The sequence below is a fragment of the Tiliqua scincoides genome, chromosome 3 (genome assembly GCF_035046505.1).
Source record: "Tiliqua scincoides isolate rTilSci1 chromosome 3, rTilSci1.hap2, whole genome shotgun sequence".
In the NCBI taxonomy this organism is placed as follows: Eukaryota; Metazoa; Chordata; class Lepidosauria; order Squamata; family Scincidae; genus Tiliqua; species Tiliqua scincoides.
This window is the reverse complement of record NC_089823.1, coordinates 114,242,316-114,269,714: the sequence shown is the minus strand read 5'-3', so window position 1 is coordinate 114,269,714 and position 27,399 is coordinate 114,242,316. Positions and strand designations below refer to the sequence as shown.

The window sequence follows — 27,399 nt, the reverse complement described above, 5'->3', positions numbered from 1 at the left end:
TCTGGGTTGATTGGCCGAGTTGGGAGCTGGAGGCACTGTTTTGCGGTGGTTCTGCTCCTACTTGGAGGGTCGGTCCCAGATGGTGGTGCTGGGGGATGCCTGTTCGACACCCTGGCCATTGAGATGCGGGGTGCCACAGGGTTCAATTCTGTCCCCCATGCTATTTAACATCTACATGAAACCGCTGGGAGAGGTCATCCGGGGCTTTGGAGTGGGGTGCCATCAGTATGCCGATGACACCCAGCTCTATCTCTCCTTTTCTCCAGACTCCAGGGTGGCAGTTGAGGGCCTGGAGCGCTGTCCGGAGGCAGTGAGGATCTGGATGGGGGCTAACAAGCTGAAATTAAATCCGGATAAGACAGAGGCTTTCCTGGTTCAGAAATCCTCGATGCAGGTGCTGGACTATCGGCTTGCGCTGAATGGGGTTGCACGCCCTCTGAAGGAGCAGGTCCGCAGCTTGGGGGTCCACCTGGACTCGCAGCTGCTCCTGGATTCCCAGGTGGCGGCTGTGGCTAGGGGGGCCTTCGCTCAGCTTCGGCTGGTGCGCCAGCTGCGGCCGTACTTGGATCGTGCAGACCTGGCCACGGTGATCCATGCCTCGGTGACATCGAGATTAGATTGCTGTAACGCGCTCTATGTGGGGCTGCCCTTGAAGACGGTTCGGAAACTGCAACTAGTGCAGAATGCGGCAGCCTGTGTGGTTACTGGAGGTAGGCGGTTCGACTCTGTCAGTCTGCTTCTCCAGCGGCTGCATTGGCTGCCCATTCGTTTCTGGGCCCAATTCAAGGTGCTGGTATTGACCTTTAAAGCCCTCAACTGCTCTGGACCAGGGTATCTTAGAGATCGCCTACTCCCGTACAATGCGGCTCGTCCTCTTAGGTCATCAGAGAAGGCCTTTTTACAAGTGTCGCCGCCTAGGGAGGTACGTGGGGCGGCTACAAGAAATAGAGCCTTCTCAGTAGTGGCACCAACGCTATGGAACTCCCTTCCCTTGACTTAAGAATGGCTCCCTCTCTTGAGACCTTTCGGCGAGGCCTGAAGATCCTTCTGTTTAAACAAGCCTTCTGAGTTCTCGGCCTTTTAACATCTTTTTAATATCTTTTAATATTTTTTACAGGCCTGATTCTTTTATGACTTGCTGCTGCTCTATGCTCTTTTTACCTATTTTTACTCTGACTGCTGTTTTTTTATGATGCATTAATATGTTTTTATTTGTTTTTAAATTATGTTTTTAATATGTTGTAAGCCGCCTTGAGTCCCTTCGGGGAGAAAGGCGGGGTAAAAATAAAGTTGTTGTTGTTGATTACATAAATACAGTTGTTTCCCCCCCTATTCTTGATTCACAATGCTCAGGTGATTTCCATAAACCACCAATTTAGTTATCCATGGTTTTTGGTATCCACAGGGGGTCTGCGAATGGATCCCTCCTGGATACAGAGGTACCACTTGTATTTACAAACTACAGGTGCAATGACTTTAGAAAGAAACATATGGAGCAGAAGTTCCTAGTCTACCAGAAGAAGTTGCCCACAACTGGCATTTGCAACCAAACAACTGCATATTATTGTATATTTAGGGACCGGGTAGATGGGACTCGTCAGCCTGGGAAGGCAGCTCATCTGAGAGAAGGAAAACTCTGATCCCAAACCTCCACTGCCTCGTGGCTACATCCAGTTCTGGAAGAGGCTTCAGGAGTCAACCTCGAGGCAAAATCCGGAGCCGGAGTCCCTGAGGCAGTTCATAGCTGAACACGGTCACGTTCTGGCAACTCCTGCGACGCCGCTGGAACCAACCGTATTGGCTTCTGCCTTTCCATTGGACCATTTCAGCGACGTGGAGAGGGGGGATTTGCTGCATGGGTAACAGCCTATCCTCCATACCTACTTTACCCAGGCTTCGCGCACTGGAGAAGACACTCTGTTCCAGAACCACCATTCAGAGCGTGACACCATAGTCTTCCGAGACTGAAGGATGCCAACAACAACAGGGACATAGTGTACAGGGAATACAGGTCCAATCTACCTGCCAGTTTGGTTCTTTGATCTTCCACTATGGTTTTCCATTATGGTTCTCCACAAATTCTACACATGAACTGTGCTGTTTATAAACCAAACCATACCAGAACGTTTCGGCCATTAAAAATATAGTTAGTTTGAAATGATGTTGCTATTTTAGTACAGAGAATTAGAATGGAACAGAAAAGGAAATGCAACACTGAGGCAGTGAATGGTGTTATTAAAAACTCTATTCTCTCATCAATAATAGGTGGCTGTGTAGTTTAGTTATAGCCTTAATTTCCTTCTTTCCATTTAGCAATAGAGATCTGAATACAGGAATGACTTTTCATCCAGATGCAAACCACCATCCACAGCACAATGCATATCCATGGTTCTCTACATAGATGCATCTCATCAGTCAATGCATATACACAATTTAGAACCATCCAAATGCTATGCATGCTAATGACCAGATCTGGGCTTGGGGGGGGGGGGGGTCAGCAGGGGGAGAATTTTTAAGATGTCCTTTCCTGTGCAATGGCCACCAGAGAATTACTTGATACCAACATTTTGATTTCCATAAGTAGGTGATCATGTTGAATTAAATCAATCAATATTCTCTAGAATTTATTTTTAACTATTCTGAAAAACCCTAGGATTCACAGCACATTCTATTATAAGAGAACAGCAGAGGAAGCAAGCACCCAGCAATTCTTAACAAAAGTTATTTCCTGTTGCTCTGCTTTGATTCAGTTTCCCAAATTTATTTTTGCTTTGCAAATGTCCAATTTTTTTCAACCTATCTTGAACAGTGTTGTTAGACTTACCTGAGAACATGAGGAAATATCTTTAAAGTTCTTCTCAAACACAACAGATTTAGTATCTGGACTGATGAGGTTAATTTCAAAACGACCGACCTTAAAAAGAACATGTCAAAACAAGAGACATAAGTAAGAACATCTTGGAGTTAACAGCTAATCTGAAAACTTAAATGTTTATTTAAGAGGCTTTTCATCAACATCTATATAAGGGAAATATCACAAAAGTTGATGTTCATCCAACACTAATAGGAAAGGGTGCCAATCCTACTAGCCAATTCAAAAGCAGTTGTTGACAGAGAAATAATCACATATGAAGTGCTCTCAGTACATCCTCAGAAAAACCAGCACATCTAGAAGAAGGTTAGACTAGAACTCTTCTTACAGAATAGTCTATTTCAGTGGCTCCTCAACAGGGAGCACACTGGTAGGGCTAACCAGCAGGTTCTTGCCCCCTCCCTTGCATGGATATCATCTACAAGGACATCATGTCCCTGGTCCACCAGTGGGTCAAGACCCAATTTCTGGTGGGTCATGAAACTGACAAGGAAGATTAGGTTATGTGCATCAAGGGTTAAACAACCTACTACTTGGGGGAAGTACTGCTGTCCAATCGCCATTATAGCCACAGAGGCTTGAGCAACTGGTAAACTGCAACTAGGTGGGTCCCAATGCTAAAATGTTTGGGAACCACTGGTCTATTTGGTTTTGTGCTATTCAGTCATCTCAGCCCACACCTACAATCTGAAGGAACTTTCCCACACATGTTTACCAGCTCAATGAAAATGAGACCCTTAATACTGCCAAATGCTCAGATAAAAAGGGAATCCCCCCTCAAAAAAAAAAAAAAAAACCTAGACAGAACTCTTGTTCACAATTTCTGTGGATGCCGTCCATGTGATTATGCCCCCAATAGCCCCCCAGTAAATGCTGCACCAACATGTACACCTCTGCAAAAATTAATGTTTCCAGACACAGGGAAAAGTCTCTCCAAGTACAAGTCTGTCCAGTAACCAACAGGGCTGAGAAACACTGTACACATAGGGATGGGGCTTAGGGAGTACATTGGTAGGGTTAACCAGCAGGTTCTTGCCCCCTCCTCTGCATGGACATCATCCACATGATGGTAACGTGATCAGGGCTAAGGAAAGATGAAGAAAGGAAACTGAAATGTGATGTTTTATAAGAACAATACTCCTAATCAACTTTCCAGTGCTGAAACAGTTGTCCCAATGGGGCATGTGCTGCATCCTGCAATGCAGAGTCAGTCACACAGGCCTCCTCAAGGTAAGGGAATGCTTGTTCACTTACCTTGGGGCTGCATTGCCCTTACCTTGGTGTTGGAAAGTTGGTTAGAACTGTGCCCTAAAGTACCTACAGCAGTGTTTCTCAAACCATGGGTTGGGACCCACTAGGTGGGTTGCAAGCCAATTTCAGGTGGAAATGAAATATTCATTTCAATATTTTATTTTTAATGAAATGAATAATGAAATATTTTATTTTGAATGAAATGGAAATGAAATATTCATTTCAATATTTTATTTTTAATATAATGGACTTGATGATACCATGGTACGCGACTGCATTTGGGGAAATGTTACAGACCTGTACTTTTAACAAGCTACTATGTATATTCTTTTAACAATGTTAGTAAATGGATTTACTCCTGGGTAAGTGTGGGAAGGATTGCAGCCTAGAATTGCAAAAAATTTTCCTGCTTAATGATGTTATTTCCATCATGACATCACTTCCAGTGGGTCCCGACAGATTCTCATTCTAAAAAGTGGGTCCCAGTGGTAAATGTATGATAACCACTGACCTACAGAACAGGTTATTTGTACCTGAAAAAACATGTTATTTATACCTGAAATAACATAGTCCTGTTTTTCTCAGAGTCAGATGGCTGGACATGGCTAGGAGCGCTCGCATGTCGTCTTCGTGATTGCGTTTTTGAACTGCTATCATGAACCTTCCTTTGCATAACACCTGTGACACTGCTGCACCGTGAACGGAACTCCTGGGGGTCATCAAAACCAGAATCCTCCAATATTCGTTCAGGGAAAGAGACACGACAACTAGTGAGGCTGGCCAGATTGGTCTGGCTTCCAACTGTAAACATCCCAACATTGTTATTGCCATTTGTGTCATCCAGCTCCTCAAACGGGCTGTCTAAAGAAGACAGTACCTCCCCTTCACACTCGGCAAGGTCTATGCTAGATTCTGCATTCCTTTGTTCACTCAGCAGTTTCAGGCGCTGGCGCTCATGAAGGTTGAACTTTTCAATGCAGTCATCAATTAGGGTGGAGGGGGCCTTCTTGTGAGCCACTGTCACTTTCCCACAGTAGAGAACTTCAAACTTTTGTGAGTTGTAGAAGGCATCTTCACCATCTTTACTGGGCTTGACATCCTCTTTTAGGGCTGCTTTGGAAGCTTGCCTTATGCTGCTGATAACATCTGGAACCTTAACAAGATACACAAGATTAGGAAGGCCATAAATGGAACTAAATACAACAGAACTTCAGCACAGGTAGAAGAGACATACAATTCCTTCAAACCATTTTCACAGACAAATAGCAAGGTGATTATCTGTGAAACCTTAAATACATGCATAACTGCATCTGACTTTTGGAGAATGGTATTAGAAATGTTACACTTTTGCCATTTTTATAATTCAATATGTGTTTTTAATTATTTGTTCAAAGAGAGAGTCTATAGGCTATAAGCACACACACGCACGCGCACAAACCCCCCTTTAATATAGTAACACCCATGCCCATCTATTGTATGAGCACTGACCAAGGCCCCAGAAGACCCTGCAATCCTATACATGCTCTCTAGGGAATTAGTCCCATTGAGCACAATGAGAAAACTACAACCCATGCATTCACATAGTGAATTGCTACACAGCCTATGCCTCAATATTGGCATGAGGAGAAGCTACCAAGACCCGAGTGTGCAGATGGTGCAATTATATTTCTAATCATCCTCATTAAGCCCTTAATGGTTAAACCACACTTTCCATTATAACTTAAGTGTATCCAAGAGTGCCTTCCTATAGGCCTCTGTCCACCAGTTTTGAACAACAAGAATTTGAGTGTTGTGATACCACAATGGAAATGTGTTATGAAAACAGATTCGGCTTAGAACCTCAACCACCAACTAGACTCTTGCACCTATGTGTAAGAGGCGAAAGATGGATCACAATATTTTAATACAGCATCATCCTTGAATGCCAACAAATCAAAATGAAATACGGGGGTGTACCAGTATGTGTGGGCGTTCTGTTCTGGAACCCCCTGCAGATACCTGAATCCACAGATGCTGGGGACACCCCATGTGGCTTCTGTGGGCCTCAGAATGGCTGTTTAGGCCAAAAAATGTCACACCCGGTTTTTAAAAAATCAGAAGTGACTTTTTTTGGCCTAAGCAGCCATTCTGAGGCCCACTGGGAACACAGTTCCCCTCACTTACAGAGGGTAAGGTGGCCACAGTTAAGTGAAACCATGGATACAGGATTCACAGATACGGACCCCCTGTACAATACAGGTAACCCCTATATCTGTGGATATCAGCTCCCCATGGATATGGGGAACCCCATCCCCACACCCTGCCCCCCGTAACTATTACATTCTTTTTTTATTCTTACCAGTAGCACCAAGAATGAGTGTCTTTTGCTTTTACTGGATGTTATAAGCATGAAGCTTGTACAAAACAAGCAAGCAGGTAGCAAACTGGAAAATGTTAACAGGAACCAGGATGCTTCCTATTAAATGTTCTGCCTGTGTCCTCTCTAGCATGCCGGCTGCCTGCCTGTTTCTCATCTATAAGCCACATGCTGTAAAACCAAGAGACAGTCATTCTTGGTGCTACCAGCAAGAATAAAAACAAAGGTAATGGTGCAGGAACTGAGGATAAGAGAAACCACTGATATCAGGAGACACCTGTATGTACATAAAGCTCTCCATATGAAGATATTTGTCTCCACATCTTGCACTAGAGTGTGTACACAAAACACTCTCCAATACAAACATCTGAAGAGGGAGACCATTACTAGCATAACTTTTTTTTTTTTTTAAAGAAAACGAATTCCATCAGGTTTCACATACAAAGATTAATATATCCTAGATGCACAGCGATCTGTTTATGGATTTATCAGATAAGAGTTTTAACATGTAGCAAAGTAGCTTCTCCCTTTAAAGAGGTTATGAAACGGTACCTTCTTATTGGAATTCCAGTAGAACAGTGGAGACATTCTCCAGAACTCCAGAGACAGAAGGATGACTGCGCAGTTAGAAAGAGATTTCTTTCTCTTTAAGTAGAAAAACTTTCTCTTGCTACTGGCAGGGCATTTCCTCAAACTCTGTTCACAGTTCACTCAGTCCAAACAGTTGCAGCCATTATGATTCAGAAAATAAAAGTGGTTCTTGATATTTTAAAGCATAGGACACACATATATTGCCAAGTATTTAAGTAACTACAGACCCTTTTAGATGCAGTTTTAAAACTAAACGAGTCCAATTCACATAAACAAGTGGTTGCTAAAATTCTTTGCAAGGATAAACACAGCCAGACTTCAGCTATGATCAAGCACTTTCAGTTCCCAAATTGTTCACAGGTGGAATATCTCCACAATACATAAAACTAAATGCAACTGCTTTTTTAAAGAAACCACACTCTTGTGCAAACTTTGGGGAATGCATGTAACTTGCAAAGAGTAAGCAATCAGATTGTATAATAGGAAGACAAAATTAAAAAGTGATCATAGGGCCAACTCATAAGTTGAAGATGAAAGTGAAAAAGTTTGCCATCTACTCATCAAATCCTGCCACATCAGGGTTCTCCAAACTACAAATATTTTAAGTATATTGAATACATTAAGTTTGAGATCCAAATAAATACCGTGCAGATAGATTGCAACGGAACTGCAAAGAGGAGCAAGGACAGATGTAATAATTGAAGCACTGCAAAACTGGTTGGAACACCTATCCTGTGCCCTGAAAACACATTCCTGAACATGTACTGAAAAGGTGCAGAAGAGAGCAACCAAAATGATTACAGGACTGGGGCACCTCCCTTACAAGGAAAAGCTACAACGTTTGGGGCTCTTCAGTCTAGAAAAGAAGTGCCTGAAGTGGAACATGATTGAGATGTGCAAAATTTTGCAGGGGATGATAGAGTGGATAGATACTCTTTTCCCTCTCACATAACACCAGAACCTGGGGACTTCCACTCAAATTGAGTGTTGGAAGAGCTGGGGCAGACAAAAGAAAATATTTCTTTACCCAGCATGTAATTAGTCTATGGAACTCTTTGCCACAGGAAGTAGTGATGGCATCTTGCCTAGATGCCTTTAAGAGGGGATTGGACAAATTTCTGGAGGAAAAGTCATGATAGGTATGTGCAAGCTCCTGGTTTTAGAAAAAGGCTACCTCAGAGTGCCAGATGCAGGGGAGGGCAACAGGATGAAGGTTGTGTCATGTTGTTCTGTGTGCTCCTTGGGGCATTTGGTGGGCCACTGTGAGATACAGGAAGCTGGACTAGATGGGCCTTTGGCCTGATCCAGCGGGGCTCTTCTTATGTACTCCCTCTGAAAGTTACAACTGTCTTATTTGCATAAAATTGATTTGAATGTCATACTGATATGCAAATATGGAATCATACCAGTATTTTATTATGCATTTTGGTTATTATTCCACATCCCCTTTCTTTGCAGTGTTTTGAGGAATAATACTCCTTCCTTGTATGTTTCAGAGGTGACCCCAAAACATCTTGCTCTGGGGGATTTCAGTAGCCACTTACCTAATGCAGCCTGGGTCTGATCACCTAACAACCATGGTGTTTTTATAAGAATATTTATTACAAGTCCAATACACGTAGCAGGACAAATACTTGATGGGTTGACTTCAAGCAATATGGTAGTAGGATATATCCAAGTGACATGCTATGAATGTATCTATCTGGAAATGGTGAGGTAATTAATGTAAAGAAAGGGATTGATTTATTCAGATTGATCCACATTCTGCAATTTAAGGGTTTTAAGTCTACCGCAAGCCTGAAAGATACTTTTGCAAATAAATTTGCTCAGATCTGTATGAATAGAATTATTAGGACGAAACAGCATCCAAGATCTCATTAGCAGACTTCTGCATGACTGTTTAAAATTGTTTTGGCCTGTGTCCATTTCTGATGCTGACAGGATATTTGGAGAGGCAAGCCCAACTACAATGTCATCTGGAATAAAGTTTAAAAGCACTTGTGGGGGGAGGGAGATTAAGGTAGTATCCACTAATGCTATGGCTGCAGAAAATTCTAAATTATACCTCTGAGAGGACAAGGGACCAGATTATTTAATGAAAGTGGTTATATGACTGACCTTTAAACTACTCAGGATAGAGACATTCTTACCTGCTACTGGTTAATCTCCCATTTGTAGAGTAGGTGGTCCCATCAGAGCTTGAGACACTCCTTGATGAACCAAATTTCATTCACCCACTCCAATTCATTTTCAGACCTGATCATTACCCAGAGATCCCAAGAGTAGCCCAGTAAACTATTTATCCCTAGAGCTGTGTTTCTCAAACTGTGGGTCATGACCCACTAGGTGGGTCGCAAGCCAATTTCAGGTGGTTCCCCATTCATGTCAATATTTTATTCTTAATATATTAGACTTGATGCTACCATAGCATGTGACTGCAAATGTTACAGATCTGTACTTTTAACTATGTACATGCTTTTAACAATGATAGTAAACAGGACTTACTCCTGGGTAAGTGTAGGTAGGATTGCAGCCTAGGATTGTGGAAAATTTCCCTGCTCAATGATGTCACTTATGGTCATGACATCACTTCCAGTAGGTCCCAACAAGATTCTTTTTCTAAAAAGTGGGTCCCGATGCTAAATGTGTGAGAACCACTGCCCTAGAGGGTAAGTGAGAACCACACTGTTGACTCTTAACCTACTAGCAGGTTTTGATATACAGGATCCAATGATAAAGACTCCCTTCTCTTCATATGAGTTCCAAGTTCTCCCCCACCATGAAATTTAAACCATTTTCAGAAACATACCTCAACTAGAATCATAACAGTTTTGAATAAAAGATCTATTACTCCTTTGACTGATAGAAAAGTACCAGTTCTAATAACAAACACTATCCACAACTTGGGAACCACTGCTCTAAACTCCAATGTGCAATCTGAAGTTGTAGAACCCAGACACAGGTTTCCCACTTTGCAGAGCATTCTTAAATCTGCGTGTTTACTCAGAATTAAGTTCCACTGTACTGAGTGGGGCTTACTTCCAGGTAAGTGCATATGATTGCAGCCTTTGCAAATGATTTTAAAGAGCAACATGTGGGAGTAATGTCTCTCTATAACAAGATTATAGATCAGCGTCACAAGACCCATATTTGAAGAAAGTTTCTCAAACATGAAAGTCATGAAAGTAGATATTAGGTTCTTGCAAAACAACCTTGAATTGTTCAAACATGAATCTAAATACTTGAGAAGGGCAGGTGTTTTTCCACTACAAAACCTTTGCCAAGGAAATGTCTCCATAATTAATATTATTGTGTCTAGGGAAAAACACCATCAAATAGCAATATACTCTCTTACTTTCCTTCGGTACTGAAAGAGTACAACACACACTGAAAGTACACAAGTCTCTCAATGCACATACATTTCGTTTGTAGTCAGTGACTCTTATACATGGTAAAATTTTATAGTTTTGCCAATAGCTCCTAGGTTTTATTTTTTTTAGTTATAGCTAAAGACAAAAATAAGATTATTATCAAGGAATACAGGCCTTAACACAAAGCACAATTTCAGTTTCCTTTCCTGTCATACAAGAAGTCATTTTATTTAAATGAGAAAGAAACCAACTTAACTTGTGCCAGAAAAACAATCAAAATGGATTAAATGGATCAATTCGACACCTCCACTTACTCAGAGAGCAGTTTTCTACATTTTACATTTAAAATTTAATTTAATACAAACAATTCAGAAAATGTGGCTGCTCCATTAATTTAGAAGAACTGTTCTTTCACATAGAATGAGTGGGGGGAGGGAGACACAGCTCAGTGGAAAAGGCAATACTTTACATGCAGAAGGCTGACTTAAACAGAAGGATCAAGGCAGTTTCTTATACTGCTCTTCTAAAAAGGTGCCTGCACCTGACTGGTTATCTAAACACAGAAGGAAAAAAGAAAAGTTACTCTTTGAACAATTTTTATTTCCAAGTAGATTTATGCAGGTTAACCCATTAACTAATGGGATTGATTCAACGTTTAATCATACAAAAGATCCACATTTAACCTAAATTAACCAAACCCCATTTTTAGCTCCTGAAGTGTAACAAGATTAAACAGATACCATTCAGTTATAAGAAAAAAGTCATTTTTAATATTTGTCTTCATTTCCTATTTCAGAAACACCAGAACAAAGATAGTCTCAAAAAGTCAATAAGCATGGTGTAGCCTAAACAACTTAACACTGCCTCCTATCAATTAAAAACTTTAATTATAGTTGCAAGTTTCAAGACTTCACCAAAAGACTTTCACCAAAAGAAGCCAAGCATACATGGCACTCCTGCCCCTACCCCCAGTTTATAGAATCAACTTAACGCTCATCACTGAAAAATACTTCCACTATTACAAGTTCAGAGAGATACCAGACTTCAGTTGGGGGAAGGAAAGAGGACAAATGATAATTGCACTAATATCATGCTGAACATCCTTCAGTTCTTTGTCGGACAGTCTTTGTCTATAGTGTGGGATGGTAAACAACAGGCAATCTTATAAACAAAGCAGAGCACTGAGGCAAGGGTTACAAGGACAGAATAGGGTCTCTACGTGAAAAAAATTAAAATGGCTAAGTAAAGCAAGATTCCCTTTAGCCTTTGTTAGTGCCACAAAAGGACCCTGGAACAGTTGTCAAACATATATGCAGACATGCCACTCTGTCAGGTGGCAAGTTGCCAAATTCAGCAACAACTGAGCACCAGACATTAGAATGCAGCTTTGTGCAAACTACATTACAGGAGGCCTGCAATCAATCACTTGTCTGTGGCAAGCAAGAGCTGCCCACCCCCAGCAAATTCCTGTTCTCTAGTATAGAAGAGTTTCTCTCTCTTTAGAAACCAGATGAGAAGCAAAGAGAGCCCCACATGCAAACATCCACAATGCAGTTCTTTGTGCACACATGACAGCACCGCGCTCAAGATGGTTGCTATGCAAATCCAGAAATCAAAACTGGTAGCTACCATATTGGTTCCCTTCCTGACAGGGATGCCAGATCTCAAGAACAGGCCTAGTTTTTCCTTCTGTTTGAAAATCTCCAAGTTTATATGGTGTGTTGCCAACTAGACAGATACTGGACGAGAGGTTTTGAATGCATATAATCACGAAATCAGATTACTTTTTGCTGCCAACTATCCAATTATCATTAATTAAAACAGCATCTCTCTCTCTCTCTCTCTCTCTCTCTCTCTGTGTGTGTGTTAAAATGGGTAACTGGAAAAGAACCCTGCTATTTCCAAATAAAATGAGTTAACCTATTTTTGCCCAACCCAAAGGTGTTGGCATTTTGTCCCTGTTGCAGACATATGTAATGTTGGGCAGAAATGGTTTAACAGATATCAGTCACATATTGGACAAGTACTCATTGAACTGCCTGCCACCCATTTGTCACAACTGCACACTAAACTTCCCCCAAGGAGACTGGGTTAGCATATAGTGAGTTATCCCATTTTATCCTCACAACCATGTGGAAAGATCAGGCTGAGAGAAAGCAACTGGCCTGAAGCCATCCTGTAAGCTTCAGAGTGAAGGGACATGAACCCAGGACCACAAGACCATCCAACATACCATACAAGCACTCTGGTTTTCTTGCCAATACAGGTGTGCCCCTGTATCTGTGGGGGGGGGGGGATCCACAGATCCAAGGGAACACCTACCCCTACCCTCTGAAGAGTTCTCTGAGCCCAGCAAACGTCACGGACATCTGTCCACCGCATCTGCTAGGCTCAGATGGAGTCCTAGAGGCCAAAAAAGTCACTTCAAGTCTTACATTTTTTGTCTCTAGGTTTCAGTAGAGCACAGCAGAGGCCACAGATGGATGGATGCAGCCTCTGCTAGGCTCAGAGGACCTGCCAGAGGCAAGAGGAGCAGAACTTGCCTCACTTCTGGAGGGAGTGCACGCCGGAAGGGTACGAGCATGGAGACCGTAGACCTGATCAGCAGATACGGGGCCCCCCTGTACTAAACCCTTAGGGCTTCTATGATCCTAACATCAGACATGACACATTGTAGAGCTAAAGATACTGAATTATTGTCATGATTAGAAGACATTTATAAAAATTAAAACGGGGAGATTTGTACTTACCATGAATCCCCCTTCTCAGTGGTCTCCATGTCTGGATTAGTCCTTACAAGTGGGTAGCTCCTCAGGTAGGCAGGCCAGAATCTTTTGGTCATCCTGAGGGGAGGGGCTGCCTGGACTCCCCAGACTGTCCAAGCTTGAAGAGCCCCGCCCCTGACACCAGATGTTTCGTGTCCATCCGGGTGCACTGTAGTGGTGGTCATCTGTTGTCACGTGCTGCGTTGCGTGTTGGCTTGGGGGATGAGTGCAGAATGGGCCTAGGTGGCGCAGGGCCCTACCCCAGGTCTATTGCTAGTCTGTACTGTACTGCGTCCCCTTGACTTTACCATTCTGGTGTTCAGCATGTCTGTTTCTCCTCTTTTTTTTCCTTTTTTTTTACGGCTGCAAGGGCAGGCAGACTAAACTAGACATGGAGACCACTGAGAAGGGGGATTCACAGTAAGTACAAATCTCCCCGTACTCCAGTGGAATCTCCATGTCAGTCCTTACACGTGTGCCCAAGTAGTGCTCCTCAAGGGTGGGAGCTGCCGTAAGCTTATAGAGCTACGCTCTGGAGGATGCGTCTTGCAAAGGGTACATCCCCAGAGGCAAAGGCATCGATCTTGTAGTGTTTGATAAAGGCGATAGGTGAGCTCCAGGTAGCTGCCCTGCATACTGCCTCCAGGGAGGGGTGAGCCCTGAATGCGGCTGAGGTGGCGGCCCTTAGGGGGGTCCTTGCCGGATGCCCTGTAGGCCCCAGCTATGGCCTCCCTAACCCATCTGGAAATGGTGGAGGGAGACACCTTCTTGCCTTGGTCACTAGGTCGGAATGAGACGAACAAGGCCTCTGAACGCCGGTGGGCTGAGGTCCTGGAGAGCTCACCGCCCGATGCACGTCGAGGGCATGCCGTTCCTGCTCTCTGGGATGAGAAGAATTGGGGCAGAAGGTGGGTAGCACCACCTCCTGTGAGCGGTGAAACAGGGAGTTCACCTTGGGCAGGAAGGAAGGGTTGGTGCGGAGGACAATCTTGTCCTCCTGGATCTTGCAGAGCTCCCTGGCTACAGATTGGGCTGCCAGCTGGGATACTCTTCTGGCAGAAGTGACGCCCACCAGGAAAGTGGTGGGAAAGTCTTCTGTGATAATAGCTTTAGCGAGCATGTTGCCATAGGCCTAAAGGGAGGCCTCGTCAAAGCCCTCAGCACCAGGGTCAGGTCCCACGTGGGGGCCCTGGTCACGGGGGGCGGATTGAGGAGGTTCACTACCCTGAGGAATTTTCTAACACAGGGGTGCAACGCCAGGGCCCTTCCCTTGGAGAACCCCAGGACGGAGGCAACTGCTGAGACCTGCCTCCTAAGGGTGGCCGTGCAGAGGCCCTTGTCGAGGCCTGCCTGGAGGAAGTTCAGGAAGTCCTTGACTCGAATCCTCTCCGGGTCAAGGTTCCGGGGTTGGCACCATTCGGTTAGGACCCTCCAGGTTCCACTGTAGACTCGGTTGGTGGATCCTCTCCGGTCGGAGAGAAGAGTAGCCAGTACGGCGGGGGAGTAGCCTGACTTGGCTAGCCTCTTCCACTCAATCTCCAGGCAGCTAGATGGAGCTTGGCTATCTGTGGGTGCAGGATTGGGCCCTGTCACGGTGGGTCTGGGCACTGGGGAAGGGGAATGGGTGGGGAGATGGCCAGCTCCCGCAGGTTCCAGTTCCAGACCAGTGGGGCCAGTTTGGGGCCATGAGGAGGACTTCGGCCTGCTCTAGCCTGACCCCTGTGAGGGCCATCTGCAGGAGCTTTGTGGGGGGGAAATGCATACATTACCCCTTGGGGCCACCATTGGTGGAGTGCATCCATACCCTCTGCTTCCGGACAGCATCCCCGGGAGAACCACCTCAGCAGCTGGTGGTTGTGGCTGCTGGAGAACAGGTTCAAGGTCATCGGACCGAACTGACAGTTGATCCCTGCAAAGACCTGTGGGTGAAGCCTCCATTCTGAAAGGTCGAGGTCCTGGCGACTCAGCCAGTCCACTGCTGTGTTTTCCAGTTCGGTGATGTGCTCGGCTCTGATAGACGTGAAGTTCTTTTCAACCCACAGCATTAGTCTGCGTGCCTCCATCTGCAGCGCTGCTGACCTGGTGTCCCCTTTGTCGCGATGTTGTCGTAAACTAGAACATCTTGGTCCCTGAGCTGGGGGAGGGCGGCAGGGCTAGTCGAATGGTCCTCAACTTTAGTGGGTTGATGGGAGCCGTCTTTTCGCTTGGGGACCAGCAGTCCTGTGTTACCTCCTCGGGGGCGTGGGCCCCCCATCCCCGGAGACTCGCGTCTGTGAACAGGACGGCTCTGTGGTGTATCTGGATGGGCGAGCCCTGGTCCAGCCTGCACGGCCACATCCACCATTGAAGGTCCTTGATAGTGAGGGAGTCCAGTCTGACACGCTTGCTCCTTTTGCAGACGATGAAGTCCTGGAAGGGCAGCAGCAGGTCAGATGTCCTGGCAGGAGGTCAGCATGTCCAGGAGATGGGTCAACTTCAGTACGTCCGGTCTGGGGGAGCGGAGGGCAGCGTTGTTCAGGTCTGCAGTCTTGGCCCGCTGTTCTGGGGACAGGAAAACTTTGAACTGGGAGGTGTCGATGATTGCTCCCAGGTGTTCTATGGTCTGTGAGGGTGTCAGGTGACTCTTCTCTAAGTTGATGAGGAACCCGTGGTTCCAGAGACATTGGATGGTCTGGTGCAGGTGTAGGGCGCCCTCATCTGGTGAGACAGATCTCAGCTGTGCCTTCTGTGTCATGTAGCTGTGCCTTCTGATGGACATCAGGATGGAGCAAAGGGCCCAGGGTCTCTATCTTGAATTTTTGTTGACGCATTCATCTGTTGAGCCACTTGAGGTCGAGCATGGCTCTGGTGCCGCCAGGTTTCTTGGGCATGGTGAAGAGGTGAAGAGTGGGACTGCTCCCACTGCTCCCTTGGAACCAGTTCGATGTCCCCGACGTGTAGGTGGTGGAGTGTCTTGCTGTGCTTTAGCGGGCACTTGGGTCTGGGGACCCGTAGGAACCAGTTGGCTGGATGGCTGGCAGTCATGGAGACCCTGGGCCCTTTGCGCCAAAGAGCTGGGGCTGCTGCCCTCTGGGCTTGTAGGCTAGCCATCTTGGGTGCCAGATGGGCCTTTGACCTCTGAAAGGGGCACGCAGGCGATGAGGTAATGGGTTGAGAGCTCCTTGAGGGCCGAAAGGTCCGGCGCTGGGGCCGCTGGGCGGGACTTGGGTTCCTTTCCCTGGTGGGCAGTACCCTCTTCTTTCCCCTGAACTCCACCAGTAGCGGGTCCAGGGCATCCCTGAACAACTTGGATGGATGTCTTGGATGGCCCTGGAGAGCTCTCCCCAATCTAAGGCGCTGAGCCCTGCGTGAGGAGTGTGCGCGTCAGGGGCCTTGTTGGGGATGGGCAAGTGTGGGGGGGTGTCCGCCAGTTCGAGGGGGGCTCACCACTTCTCCAAAGTCCGGACCTGTTCCGGCTGGCACATAGCCAAGATGGCGCCCATGTGCGTGGTCCTCTCCTCCGTTGCTCTCCTGCTGCGGCTGAAGCAGCTGGACAGCCCCCGCTGACATCGCAAGCCTGCCTCAGCCGCCCCTGCCCCGCTTGGGGGGGGCTGGTCTTCACGCCCTTTGGGTGTGAATCCAAGATGGCGCCCACCAACCACGTGGCGCCCTGGAACAATGGGGAGGGGAGGAGGAAGCTCCATGCCCCCGCTGCTGCTGGGGGAAAGCGACTCCGGAGGCTGGCCGCAGCCAGAGCGCTTGTGGGCGAGCCTGCCTCGCCCCTGCAAGGCTTGGGGGGGGCAGGCAGCTGGAGACACGGGAACGCCTGCTGGGTGTGCTGCCACTGCTGCTTAAGCATTTGTTGTCGGCAAAGGAGGGGCCCTGGGGTCCTCCCTGTCGGCCCTGGGGTCAGATGAGGGCAGCCCAGGTGCTCCCGCGTTGTGGCTGCTGCCGCTAAAGCACTGCCCTGGGTCAAGCGAGGGCAGCCCGGAAAGCTGCCCAGTTAGGCACGGAAAGGCGCGAAATTCAAGAGTAGAGTTGGCTGTCTTGCTCTAAAGCAGGAGCCTCTAGGCAGGCAGCTGGTAAAATAAAGGGAACTCTCTGAAAGGGACTGCAGCCAGTACTGAAATTCAAAATAGGTTTGGCTGCCTTGTTCTAAAGCCTCCAGGTGGGCTGCTGGTTAAACAAAGGAAAAATTTCTTAAAGGGACAGCAGGCAGTCTTGCCTGCTGGAAGGCTGGAGAGTTAGGGAAAAGGTAAAAAGAAGAATAAAATCCCCTCTTAGCTTCTCCAGTGGAGGGGTTCAGCAGAGCTGAACCCAGCTCTGTCCTGCTTCGCTGAAAGGTTAGGCCAATCTGGGGAGTCCAGGCAGCCCCTCCCCTCAGGATGACCAAAAGACTTTGGCCTGCCTACCTGAGAGGGAGGAGCTACCCACTTGTAAGGACGAAGACGGACATGGAGATCCCACTGGAGAATGGCTAAGTAAAGCAAGATTCCCTTTAGCCTTTGTTAGTGCCACAAAAGGACCCTGGAACAGTTGTCAAACATGTATGCAGGCAGGTGGCAAGTTGCCAAATTCAACAACAACTGAGCACCAGACATTAAAATACAGCATTGCACAAATACATTACTGCCCTGTTCTCTCCATTAAGTAAATACGGTTTCTTTTTAAAAAAGCACCAAGTTAAATAGTACTAGGATAAGCACTGTTTTAAGAGGCAGTTGAGCCAAATAAACAGTAGTTGTACCAGTATGAAAACAGACAATAGAGCAGGCATTTTCAACCACTGTGCCATGGCACTTTGGTGTGCCGTGAATGGTCTGCAGATGTGCTGTTGGAGTTTGGGGGAGGGTCATGTACTAGTAGGGCCATTGGGGGATGGATGTAAGCCACCTAACAACAACAAGTGTGCCATGTCAATTGTAAAAAAACTAATGGTATGCCTTGACAATGTTAGTACCTTGTCAGTGTGCCAAGAGATGAAAAAGGTTGAAAAACACTGCAATCGAGGGAACTGGTTTATACCAGATTGCCCAGAGACTAGTTTACACCACACCTTCTCCATTTGTCAGTTATTACACAGCTAGAGGCCTGAATGAAAATCCTCTTTAGAAATTGATCTTTAATAAAGTATTACGTTTTAAACCTTCTGAGGCTTGGTGATTGAAACGAATTGCTATTTAAAACAGTAATTAGTTTAGTAGAACAATTCAGGCTAGACAGAATACAGACTCTTCCCTTAAGTTTTGTTAAGTATAAGGTATGAAGTGTGTAGGCTAGACCCCTGTACAGCCCAAATGGGAGTGCCAGCAAGCTCTACATCCTGTCCTCCTTGGACAAGACCCAACACAGTTTGCCTTTGCCAACACTCTTGTACAACATCAAAACTGGTAATCAAGTTCTGACCTATTACCTGCAAATTTAAGATTAGCATGCCATGATATAAGAAATAAATATTGTAATGCTTTGGCATCAGCAGGGGTTCTGCTCCTGGAACTCCAGTAGATGCCAAAACCTGTGGATAATCAAATCCACAGGTCTTGGCACCCAACCCTCTGAATACGACTGGAGTGCTGGGGAGACTGAATGTGGTCTTCCTGGTCCTCAAAATACCTTCCAGGGGCCAAAAATCAGCATTTCCAGTCAAAAACTGGAAGTGACAATTTTCATCCCTCAGAACACTCAATGCTCCAGTCACATTTGGAGAGTTCAGGTTTCCACAGATGATCAGGCACAGATGATCAGTTGGTCAAAAGCATTTGTAACAAAACACAGTTTAATCTAAGGTTTTCTGGTTGAGTGCAGAGCTTCAGGGAGCTACAATGACAATACGGACAAAAACCAGAAGTGGGTCGCGATCACTTCATGGAGCCTTTTGTGGCATGGGAAGCTCACAGCCTCCAGATGGCCGACGTTATCCCTGGTAAGTCAAGAAACCCCCTTTTTCGTGGCGGTGGCAGAATCCTGGAAGGGCTGCCCTCACAATAGCATACAGAGGTCCCAGTCTCCTAGAGCATTTGGGAACCTCTGGGTTAGAAGGGGAAAATGCTGGCTTGATTATGGTTTAACACAGGGGTCTCCAAACCCGGGGGTCAGATGCGGCCCACAGCAAGCCTCTTTCCAGCCTGCGGCCAACCTCTTGTCCCCTGAAAGCCTCTGGTCCACTCAACTGAACATGACCAGAACTGTGCTCTGATTGTGTCTGGAGGGTGTTCTGAGGGCCAGAGAGCTTGAATGAATGAGCCCATTCATTCATTTATTCACTCATCTAAGTTCCATCTCTAATTTATTTATTTAAAAATTTTTTCGGGCCCTCCATACTATGCCAGATATTTGATGCGGCCCTCTGGCCGAAAAGCTTGGAGACCCCTGGTTTAACATATAATGTCCAAGTAAAGCTTTTAATATGTATTGAAATACCTGTAATGTCTTATAAATATTTACAACCAAAGAGCATACCCTTCTCTTACATGATTTACATTTCTAGGGGGAAAACTGAAGGCTTATACCAATTTGGGTGCATCCAAAGAACTGTGCATGATTATACCGGTGCATTTATGTACTTCTAAAGAATAAGTCAACTGAAAAGTTAATTACAACTTCTGGAGAGCCAAGGACATAGCCACCTCTGAACAGTTTAAAAACACACTGCTTAAGCTATTACCCAGTTGAATTGTGCATAGCAAAGACAGTCAATACTAAGATGTCAAAAATGTACCCAGGAAGACTTTAAGTGATTTTTATAATTTCTACAGTCGATAAACAGGCCAACAGTTTCTGAACAGAAATATATGGTCTTGAGTTCACCATGTTAGTGATCATTTAGCAATCATCACCAATTACTTTTGAGAGACCTGTCCTCCAAGAAATCTGTTTGATTCTCCTTTAAAGTTTTCTGATCCAGTGGCAATCACCAAATCTTGCAACACTAAATTCTGTAAGTTGACCATGCACTGTGTAAAGTAGTCCTTTCTTTTTCTAAATCAAAATCTACTGCCCTTCAAATTTCATTGGTCAATCACAAATTATAGTCCTTCAAATCCTTAATCATTCTGTTTGTTCTTTCCTGTTCTCTGCCCTCCTTTCTGAAAACAGGCTCCTGTATATAATATTTGACATGCTGCCACATCAAAGGTTTACATCAAAAAGGAGCATTGCTGTTTTGTTTTTAAATTCCTTGAACAATCCAACATGTACAAAATCAAGTTCAGGGTAGTGTTAGTGAAATTAAGAGATATAGGCTGCTATTCTAACCACACTTTCCTGAGAGTAAGCCCCACTGAACAATAGGACTTACTTCTGAGTAGACCTGGTTATGATTGTGCCCATAGTTTATCTCTATAAAAATCAAAGATCAATTTTGTTTAAGAGAACAAAAAACAATATTTTGAAGTTAAAACACACACAAACAATAAGGCCTCAGTTTCTGCAATCAACGTTACTTCCCATTTTCAATACTGAACATCCATGTTTACAAACTCAAATGTTCCATTACAACTTATCACCACACTTACTCCTCCATAATTATATTTTAGAGGCTGTTCTGTTACAAAACATAAAGTGGAACATCTGCTAATGGAAATTCATTAAAATTATACTGTGTAAGACAAAACCTATAGTGGTTGAAGACAAAACACAACACACACACATACTTCATGCAAGAAATAAAACTGAGTGAAAAGTGATGATCAACAGAAGTCCCATTACCCTTGCTTCACCAATACTTATTTTGCCTAAGACTCTCTCCTCTGGCCAGGTGCAACAATTGGGGGGGGGGGGGAAGAACTGGGTCCCAAAACTTACACAGGATCTTGAATAATTAACATCAAATCTGATTAGTGAGGATACTTGCATAGATCCTTATTGGAAAACCTTCAAAATGATCCAGGAAATAAGGCTTTTTACCTGATATTACATGGCATGATATCAGTGTGTCAAGGGGATGTAAGCACAGGAGGCAATTAAAGACCCTAAGAAATTTAAGGAAATGATCACTTGGATATTGGTCTTCACTTCAAAGTCTTCTACTTTGAAAGATACGAAGTAGAAACAGGACTGGTTTGGGCAATACCTGCCCCCATTCAATACCAGTTAACCATGTGGGGGGGGAGCTAGAGCTCCCCAAATCTCTATGCCTATCAAGTCTACCTCCATCATTCACATGGGAACAGATACTCTAAAATCTGCCTACATGTGTAAAATTTTACACATGTAGATCAGGTTGGTGTGGTAAAATGCCCACCCCACCCAAATATGATGTCAGCTGCACAATTTTAGCTTACAGGTAAACAAGTTTACACACACAGGCTGATTTAGGATGATCTAACCCTGCCTGAACACAGTTGGAGCCAAGCTGCTAGAAAGACAAGGTGCACTCAAGCTTCCCTCCATGTGATGGTGGTTTGGGGGGGGGGGGGTTCCAAAGCAGTCCAAAATCATTTACATTTACTCCCCCGGGACAGTTTTCTGGTTCATTTTCAAAAAAGGAGGGCAGTGCATACTAGAGATATGAAGAAACACAAGTCAACCAAAAATGGGAGACACCCCCACCTGGACACCTTACACAAAGAAAACTACTTCAGACCACACACCTACCTTTGACATGTAGATACCTAGCAAGAAGGAAAAGATGAACACATTTTTGTATTGGCCATTCAGCATCTGCAATAGGCCAGGTTTGATCCTAACAACAAGATAATCATTTATGGGAAAGTAAGGGAAAGGGAATTCAGTGAGTCAACTAATGGACTGTTAAATGCTTCACGTATCGCACAGCATGGCTGGTATAAGGTCCTTTTAAGCTGAATTTATAGACCTATGCACTAAATGCACTCGTACATCACATCACATAAAAAACCCAAGATGGGGGATATGGGAGATTGCTGCTGGTGACTGACAGACTTCAACTGGGGGAGGGCATGCATGTGCATACCCAAGCAGATAGGTCATTTCTAAAGAGGCTTAGGCTGCAGAAATAGGGAGTGAGTCAAATGATTGACCAAACATCATTAAGATCCAGCTAATTTTCTGCGATTAAATCCCAAACCTGGTTTGTAAACCATAAGTAAAACTATAGCTCCTGACTTCAGAAGAGCCATTGTCTAAACTAGATGTATCAAATATACAGCCCACGCAATCTCTTCAGGAGGTCCGTGGAGATCCAGGTCCGCCATCCGCCCCCTCTGAACGCAACTGGAGCTGCGTTTGGAGAGTGTTCTGAGGGTCAGGAGGCTGTGTGCCACCTCTCCAGACCTTGGAATGACATTCTGAGACTTCGGAAGGCCTTAAATCATCACTTTTGGTTTTTCCAAAAAAAACTGGATGTGACATTTTAAGGCCTTATAAGGCCTTCTGAGACCCAGAGAAGCCATGACCATTCATGACCACAGTTTGCTGAACTGCCTATTCTCAACCACTGCTGCACTATAAACATAAGTGGGAGAGGGACAAATTAACTAAAGGTCAAAAATACGATCAACAGTATCACAGATTGCCTTATCCCATTTGTTAGGTACCACATTTTGTTTGCTTCAGCAGACCTAGATTCCAGGTTGAGCCTACTTATGGCTACAGTCATAAAAAAATGTGTAGATTCTCTCCTTTGTCCAGTAAACATCAGTATTTAAGAACAACACCTCACTCGCCAGTAGAGTACAGACCACCCTGCTATACTATAGTTTCCTGGTTTAGAAAGTAGATATTTCAGAGTCCAGTCCCAACAGTCTGAGAATACTAATCCAGAACGGTTGGGCAAGGCTGTTCTGTTTATTCAAGGTACTTCAATACCTTGCCCTCCGCATAACTCAAGTCCGGAATGTAGGCAGAGCTGTGCATAGATTTAAGAGTTCAAGAACTTGTCTTGTGCACATTTCAGTTAAAGTGATTTTCTCTATGACCCTGAAAGACTGGCTGTTCTGGCATCCCAGATAAAAATACAGGTATGTGTAATGTAACTTCAGTTAATGGATACTGAAGGAATGTTGGTTAGTTCCAGCTCAGAGTTCCTCCCTATGGAAGATTTTTCCTGTATAAACCGCCTGCCAACTGCTATGCACGTCCTTCAATGACTTCTTGGCATCACCCTGAAAACTGCGACAAGTCTCCTAAAAGGCTTTACGCACTGAAATATCACCACCAGTCTATACTGTCAGCATAGTCATGGAATACTTGCCCCAGAGAGGCAACCTCTTCCATTGCTAAACAGTTGGAAAGATTTGGTGAACACCAGGTGAACACAGGTTGACACAAGTTAGACAGCAGGAAGCTGTGCCCAAGAATAATTGGAGGTTCTCATTTATGCAAAGTAAAGAGCCAGTGACAAGCTCCTTTTAGAAAGATGTTTATAGAAAACTAACTATACGGGACATCTTAAAAAAGGTACACACAATTTAATAAGCTAATTTATTGTAGAAAACGTGCACCACTCAAATACTTGAAAGGATGTGCAGAACCATCCCAGCACACATGTTGGTGGATGCCTGCAGATTCCTTAGTCAACGATGTCAGTAGTATACAGAAGCCAATGGGAAAAATTTTGAGCACTTGGTCTAATTCAGGGGTGTACAAACCCCAGCCTGTAGGCCATTTGCAGCCCTCTGGGACCTCCAATCCAGCCCACAGGGAGCCCCAAGTCTACAATGAGCCTATGGTCTGTCGGCAGGGCCTCTAAGAGGAATTATTTTCAGTCCCTTTGCAAAGGGGGATAGGTGAAATGAAACAGAGCAGGGGAGGGGGTGACAGGCGAGCAGAATGGGGCAAGGAGGGGCAAAACAGAGTAAGGGGGAGGGTGAAGACTGCTGGAAAAGTGTTCAGAGCCCAGGTCTACCCACCCATGTGGCATTGGCAGCTAGATACAGTAAAACAGAAAACAAAATACATTCCTAAGTCTAAGTCTTTTAAAGATAGAAAATCATGCAAAAATTAGCATCATCCTAAATTAGGCTCACGCTAGATGGAAAGTGTCCTGTTTGCACCAAAACATGCTTCTGCGGCAGCTATAGTCCCTCAGCTGTGTCCCTGAGTTCCTACACACTCCTTCATGGTAAGCAGACTGTAGAAGGCCAGTTTCTTTCCAGAATTGACACTGTGTTAAGGAATGTCATGTATGTATCCCTCAGCCCAGCATATAAGGCTTCCAGTCACATGCTTGTGGTAGTGTCCTGTTTCCTGTGTGGGCAACAAATCTGAGTAGACAGGAAAATGTAAGATCTCTGAAAATTTCTGGATCCCCTCCTTTGGTGCCTAAGCCCCCTTTTTGACCCTGGGCCAGGGTACAAATTACCCCCTTTACTAGGCCCTGCCAGTCGGAGTCCATGCTGGCCCGCAACCGCTGGTCACAACCACCAGAGTAAGGCCTTTTACAGTCTCTCTGTGTTTTCTGCTTTTCCCAGGCCATTATTTTAATTCCCCCCCCCACCTGCCTCTGCACAATTTATGTCTCCATGTGTTTATGGCTTGATCTGTATGTTTTCACTGTGCAAGAGGTGTATAACAAATAGTTCATAGTTCTCATGTGGTTCTACATGCCTGTCATAGTTCTCATATGTATTATAAATAAGCTCAGTAAAATTCATCCATTCATATAAATTTTGTCTCTATGTAAGTATAGAGAGCAAAGCATGAAAGTATGGCTCCAATAATCTGAAAAAATCAAGTGAAAAGTAGACCCCTCAAACAGTTCACAAGCCAAAAACATGATGCTAGAATCCAAAATTCTCAAAGTGATTCAATTTGGGAACAAATTGGTATATGATATTTTATGCAAATGTATTTTGAATCTGTTATAGGTTGCCTTGGGAGCTCTTGGGAAAGAAAGGCAGGATAAAAATTGAATAAATATAAAAAGGGAAACACTTCCGGTGAAAGGATAACTGAATTCCAGCCCACCAACTGTTACGAAAGATTAGATTATCATTGTGGAACAAGTCACACTTTCCTCAAGTAGTTTCTTTGCACAAAAACTCAGGTCAAAACACTAGCTAGGTTAAAAGTTATTCCCCAATAAATTTAATTGCATTTGCAAAGGATTTCATGGAAACGGTTTCTAAACCAACACTGATAGCAACACCCCAAAATCCACACCAAAGAGAGCTGTATGCCCCCAATCCCTTGTTTCAAAGGTCCTGTTTCTCAAATGGGTTAAAACAGCCATTTGAATGGAATAAAAATAGTTCTTCAACATGCTCTAAATTTGCACTTCCCTAACCTTGTTCAATGTCACTACCTCTCTTGGCAGCTGCTGCTGTTCAGTCACATGATGATCTCAGTCAATCAGGATTCACAGTGCTACACAGCCAGACTTAATTGGATGGCTACTTCACCAAGGTCAATTGTAGTCAAATGAGCGTTAAGTGGAGGAGGGAAAGGACAGCAAGGAAATCAGAACAACATTTTTACAAGGAGAGCTGAAAGGAAGCAGAGTCTGCAAAAGGGGAAAAACCTGCCAAAAGCTTTTGTAGAAGACACTGTGTTAGAACTCAGTCTTACCAACGCCACAGGTTGGAAGCAGCTCTGTGCAGGAAACATTAAATCTGGCAATATTCTCTACTTGATTTCCCTTTCCACACACTGATCAGGTTTTCTACCTAAAGCCCACATGTACCAACTCAAATCAATTAAATCTTTATTATGGTCTCAGACCAGTGAAAAGCCCACATGTATGCTGCACAGAAGATTCCACCAACATGTGGTTGGAAGCAGAACAGCTGGGATCCCACTTCTGCCCCCCAAAGCAATTATCCTGAAATCACTTCATCCACAAAAGGCTTCTGTGTAAAATTCAAGGCAGCCTCAAAAATAAACAACAACCTCTTCAATTAAGTTTTCTTCTAAAGTCACTCGCCAACTCAACAGTGAGGTGTCTGTTTTGCTATAGATCAGAACTTATTTTTGGAAGTGAACTTATTGGAGGAAAATTGTGTTCTAAACATCAGCAAAGTTTAAGCAGGCCCATTCCTTGAAGAAGAGCAGTTCCTTCTCAGCTAGACTTGTACAGCTTACTAAACTATATTTTGAAATTATGTGGTCAACTTCTCCAATTGGACCACACGCAAAGCACTCTCATATTTACATAATAACTGAACTGATATTTTTATACAGGTCAGTAAAGTGGGAGTGCAAGAGATAACTAGATCTTGCCAGTTTTAGATTGTGGTTTCTTCAGAACATTTGAATGTATCAAAGTAAAAGCCTTTGCTATAATTTAAGTAGCATCATTGAGGATCCCAGAATCAATTTTATTATTTTCAAGAAGAAAACAATTTGCATGGAACAGAGGAGCATGGAAAGCAGATTCTCACAGTGACATGCAGCAAAGTCAGAGACTGATGAGGCACAGTGCTGCAGACCATGCTGTCCCGGACGTATGGTGGTATGTGGCATCACCGCCAAACTTCCAGGTCACAAACCTCCATGTTTGTTTACCCAAGCAAAAGGCGCCAGGCCAGAGCATTAAAGCTTTGTGTAAACAAATGTGGAAGTTTGCAGTGTCCTGGCACCCATGCTAGAAGGAAAGCAAGTCCCGTACCATTCCTAAAGAAAGCCAACTCATAGAACTGCCCTCAGCTGCTACTGAGAGAGCCAAAGGGATAAACATAGTGTTGGCCAAGTCCTTGCTCCTTGACATCAATAAGGTATCAAAGTCTGCTGGCCAGGTTTATGCCTGGGGATAGAATAGAATTAAAGCCCACTCTACGCAATAATAACACTTCCATTTCAATCAATACTGGATTTCTGTGCTGGAAACACATGGGGCATAGGAGCATTGCTAGCACACTGATTCAGTGTTGATGGTGATGATGAACAAGTTCATCACATTTATAGACCACAAACAAAAGTAGCTCACTGACTGGTTTACTGGTTGGCCTATCTAAACTTCTGTGCTCCCAGAGGGCTCTGAAAAAGAGAGGCCAGCTGCTGTGAAAAACCAAGTTGAGTATGAGACACAAAGCACACCACTCACAGCCACAGCAAGTGCAAAACACACCAAACTGAATAGAAAAGAGATGCAAAACACACCCCAGCCAGTCGTGGCAAAAGATACCAAGCTGTGTGTGGGACCACCTAAGCCCCTTCTCTTTTAAAAAAACTATAACTATGATTTTATATCACAGGCACACATACTTTATATGCATGAATAGTGACTACACAAAAACAGACAGTCAGAGCTTCAAGAAGGGAAATAAGGGTTTGTTTCAAAACAAGGGCAAAAAGCCA

At 44.5% G+C, this 27,399-nt stretch overlaps 1 protein-coding gene across 4 annotated transcripts in view; it reads right to left on the bottom strand.

Moving 5' to 3' along the window:
- The window catches only part of TBC1D4 (TBC1 domain family member 4), a 117,685-nt gene that overhangs the window by 57,985 nt on the left and 32,301 nt on the right, over positions 1-27,399 (bottom strand). For all 4 annotated transcript variants that reach the window (XM_066619691.1, XM_066619693.1, XM_066619692.1 and 1 more), the window contains exons 2-3: positions 4,680-5,276; positions 2,825-2,914 (exon numbers count right to left, since the gene is read on the bottom strand). In XM_066619691.1, the coding sequence (XP_066475788.1) occupies positions 2,825-2,914; positions 4,680-5,276 (687 nt within the window). The remainder of the gene's footprint in view (positions 1-2,824; positions 2,915-4,679; positions 5,277-27,399) is intronic.